Below are 3,574 nucleotides of genomic sequence, written 5' to 3' on the forward strand. Positions count from 1 at the left end.
TTTGGTTTGTGAAGCAGTTATTCGATCTCTCCTGCGGGACGTGGCTGTGCAGCTGGTGAGGGAGAAGCAGTAAGGGCTGGGGATTGGAGGAAAGGAAAAATACATAGTAAGCAATCTTTAGGCAGCAACAACAGTTTCCCATCGACTTTCGAAAGGCATTTCACTCACTGCCAATACTGACACCACAGGCACAAATCAAAAGCTAAGCTCTAGATGGCCCCCGTTCAAATCTTCGTCCCAGCCAATGGAAATGGGGTATGGAGGCATTTTTTTTAAAGGGTTGTACGTAAACGAACCAATGGGATGGTCGAGCGATCCGGCTACATGAACCTACAACTGTTTGGGACTTTAAATACGGTGTGGTGCTCTACTCGGGTACATTTAAACAGAACCGTGTGGCACAACTCCACAGAAACGAAAATATTTTGCTACACTCTAAATCCAGGCATTTATCCATAAAGCATTTTGTTTATTTTTTTGTGGATTTTTGGGTTGGACTTTGGTAAGACAATGTCCAACGTCCAGCTATCAAGCAGCGCCCTGGAGAGGTTGGCCGCACGGAGGACCTTTCCTCTCCACGCACGCACAGGCGTCTGCCGTAACCTTTTTGGACCGGTGGATCACGACGAACTGAACCGGGAGATGAAATCCAAGATGTGGGAGATTTCTGAGAGGGACCAGCGCAGATGGAACTTTAATTTCGACGCCGACGTGCCACTGTCTGGGGACTACGAGTGGGAGGAAACCCCGGTAGATACGACTCCAGTCTTCTACCAGGACTCTGTACAGGTCGGGAGGAACAGGATTGTAACACCAGTCAATCTGAAGCAATGCGTGGACTTTATCCCACTGGATGTATCGCCTCTTTGCGAGGACCGTTTGACCAACTCTGAAAGTAGCACCCCCTGTCCCACCGAAGTCAACCAGGAGAACTGGGCAATGAAGCAGAACTCAGGGAAGCCTACCCGAAAACCAGTCCCGTGCGTTCGAAGCAAAAGAACGGCTACTGCTGATACAACGACCACGGCACATATTACAGGTAAATATCGCTCACCTGTAAGCCTATTGTGTTTTAAGCGTTGATGGCGATTGTCGAGATATATTTGATTTAGTGATGTAGTCATTTTCATGCTGTCGGGTCAGGTAGCTAATATTTGGCTACCTGGGGCCATGGCGTGAATTCCTGGTTTTTAAATGTTACTTTTCTTTCCAGACTTCTACGTGAAACGTAAAAAGACGACGGCCGAGACGAAGATGAATGAAAGCACTTGCCAGCATCCTTCGTCTCCCATTCCTGTAGAACAAACTCCACGCAAGAGAATTCGTTGAAGGTCTGTATGGTTTATAGTTCAAGATAAATGGGCAGAATGGCATTTAGACATAGGCCGTGCGTTTACTAATACTGGACAACATAGTTACTTGTGTGTAATTGCTTTTATATGGGGTTCTTTTGTTGACGATAAGCATTCGCCAGTAATGCGAAATGAAAATAGTGTTACACACTTGCAGTGATTGAGGGAGCTGAACATGAGTGAGCGCTCGTAGTGGAGTAATGTGTGGTTGGGGGAGGGGAGTCTGTCACTGTGGCGGGAAAGGCTCGTGCAAATGGTGACGCCTGCTGGGGTTAGGCTACAACTCTGATTTTATTTCGAGACCATACTCATGATTTTTGTCTTTCATATCTGTACAATTTTTTTACATTTATTTTAGTCAACGAACACTAATGTATTTTTATTTCCTTTCCAGGCGTTAGCACTATTTTGTGATAATCGTTTCTCCTACCGTCCGATTTGAAGGAGACAGAAAACAAGGGATGGAGGAACCCGCCTGATCGACTGTCCATCGGCTTGGTGCGTCTCCGAGTGGACCTATATGGACCGTAGCCTACAGTCCGTGGACTCTCAGGATTGAACGGTCGGGAGAGAGAATTCGCCTAAGGACTCAGACAAAATGTAGCATTCATGGTTGCTTTGCATACAGCCACTTGACAGTGTTAAATGTTTAACAACTGTGCAATCCTAAATTACTTTAAATTGTCTACACTGGCCAAAAGTGTACAGCTTTATAAAGACATTATAAATGTTTATTTCTGTTAAATATTCCTGGGTTGTGTAAATAGGCAATTTTTTAAGACTATTCTAACTTATAATTTATTTGTTACTTTAGGCCTACATTTGCAAATGCCGTTTTGATTTAGTCAAAGGGCACATTTTTTATTTACAAAGTTTTATTGTGATGTTTTGCAATCATGTAGCTTTTATAGTGCACTTGAAACGTAGATTTCATCGTGTTTCTGAGCCGTTTTCTATATCATTGCCCTCATTTTCTGTTTTGCAAAAGATGCAAATAAAATATTGTCATTGAAATTTAAACATTTGTTAATGTTTGTATCTTTTCCGAATGTTTGTTTGCAGGAAGGGTCAGTTTTATAGTGTGTAAGAATAGTGTGAATTATCTAACGTGTAAAGTAGTAACAAAAGCTTACAGCAGTATAGACACCAAAGCCTACGTCACTTCATAGCTAAGCCAACATCTGTTTTCCCCCGTCATGGCACCAGCACAAGAGAAATTTGCACCGCCTGCTCTGTTTTGCCATCAAATAGCCTACCCCTTTCCCTGTGATGAAAATAATTAGCAATTTCTAATTACAAACTCATATGGCAAGAGAATTATAGCCATTAGATGAAGCAAGCATAGGCCTAGACAAAACAATTACATTTTACCTAAAGTTAAAAAATATATATTTTTTACATTATATAATGTCTTGTTGGGTTCACTAATGTCAGCCCCACAAAACCTAAACTTCCCTTGCGAAAAAACATAATTCAAGGTCAGCTTAAGGTTTTTGCTGGATGCAAAAAAAAGTTATCCTTGTTTTTTTAATGAAATGATAGGCCTAAAAAGAAATATGAAAGACAATGTGAGCCTACATTTTCAAGAGATTATAGGCTACAATCACCATACATTTTGAAGTTCTATTTATTTGATACCGGTAGTCTAAGTTTATTTCCGTGTGCCAATATTGCTTGTAGGCTTTGGAAAAAAAGTATAAGCTTAGTTGAATTGCATGATGGCGCATTTAAACGTGCAGCCATTGGCAGCTGCGGGATATAGTCTGGGATTTAAAGGCCCTTTCGCCCTTCTAAAGAAAGGCAGCAGCTGCCTTTGGAACCCCGTATTGTCCACACGGACACCCCCACATTCACCCGCACTCAACAACTCGTCTAAAGAACCTCTCACCCACACTGTTTACTCCGTGGAAACACCGCGCCACACCACTTCGGCCGTGGAGGCCACCTGCCCAAATAAAAAAAAAACTACTAGTCTTTGTAATTGTCCTTGTCCATTGAAAGGAACCATTCAGTTGGTCATACTTGCAAGTTTACCCTTAATTGAAAGAAAGCAAACCACGCACTCAGCATGCTCATGCGCTATAGGACTTTGCTAAATGTATAGGCCTATGCCCCCTTCATAACGCTGACAAATGCCCCTATCCGTGGCTTAACCAATTAATATAACATGTTTATGCTTTATAATGTCTACATTTTGAGGAATTGGAAGACTTTTGAAGGCG

The 3,574-nt window shown here is 42.2% G+C and overlaps 1 protein-coding gene across 1 annotated transcript; it reads left to right on the plus strand.

Moving 5' to 3' along the window:
• Window positions 1-264: 264 nt before the first annotated feature.
• On the plus strand, window positions 265-1,951 carry cdkn1cb (cyclin dependent kinase inhibitor 1Cb). The gene is made up of 3 exons (XM_029758522.1): window positions 265-1,039; window positions 1,214-1,331; window positions 1,747-1,951. Exons 1-2 carry the CDS (start codon window positions 511-513, stop codon window positions 1,327-1,329), a joined length of 645 nt encoding a protein of 214 aa, XP_029614382.1. The 5' UTR covers window positions 265-510; the 3' UTR covers window positions 1,330-1,331; window positions 1,747-1,951.
• The last annotated feature ends 1,623 nt before the right edge of the window (window positions 1,952-3,574 follow it).

The sequence above is a fragment of the Salmo trutta genome, chromosome 7, assembly GCF_901001165.1.
Source record: "Salmo trutta chromosome 7, fSalTru1.1, whole genome shotgun sequence".
In the NCBI taxonomy this organism is placed as follows: Eukaryota; Metazoa; Chordata; class Actinopteri; order Salmoniformes; family Salmonidae; genus Salmo; species Salmo trutta.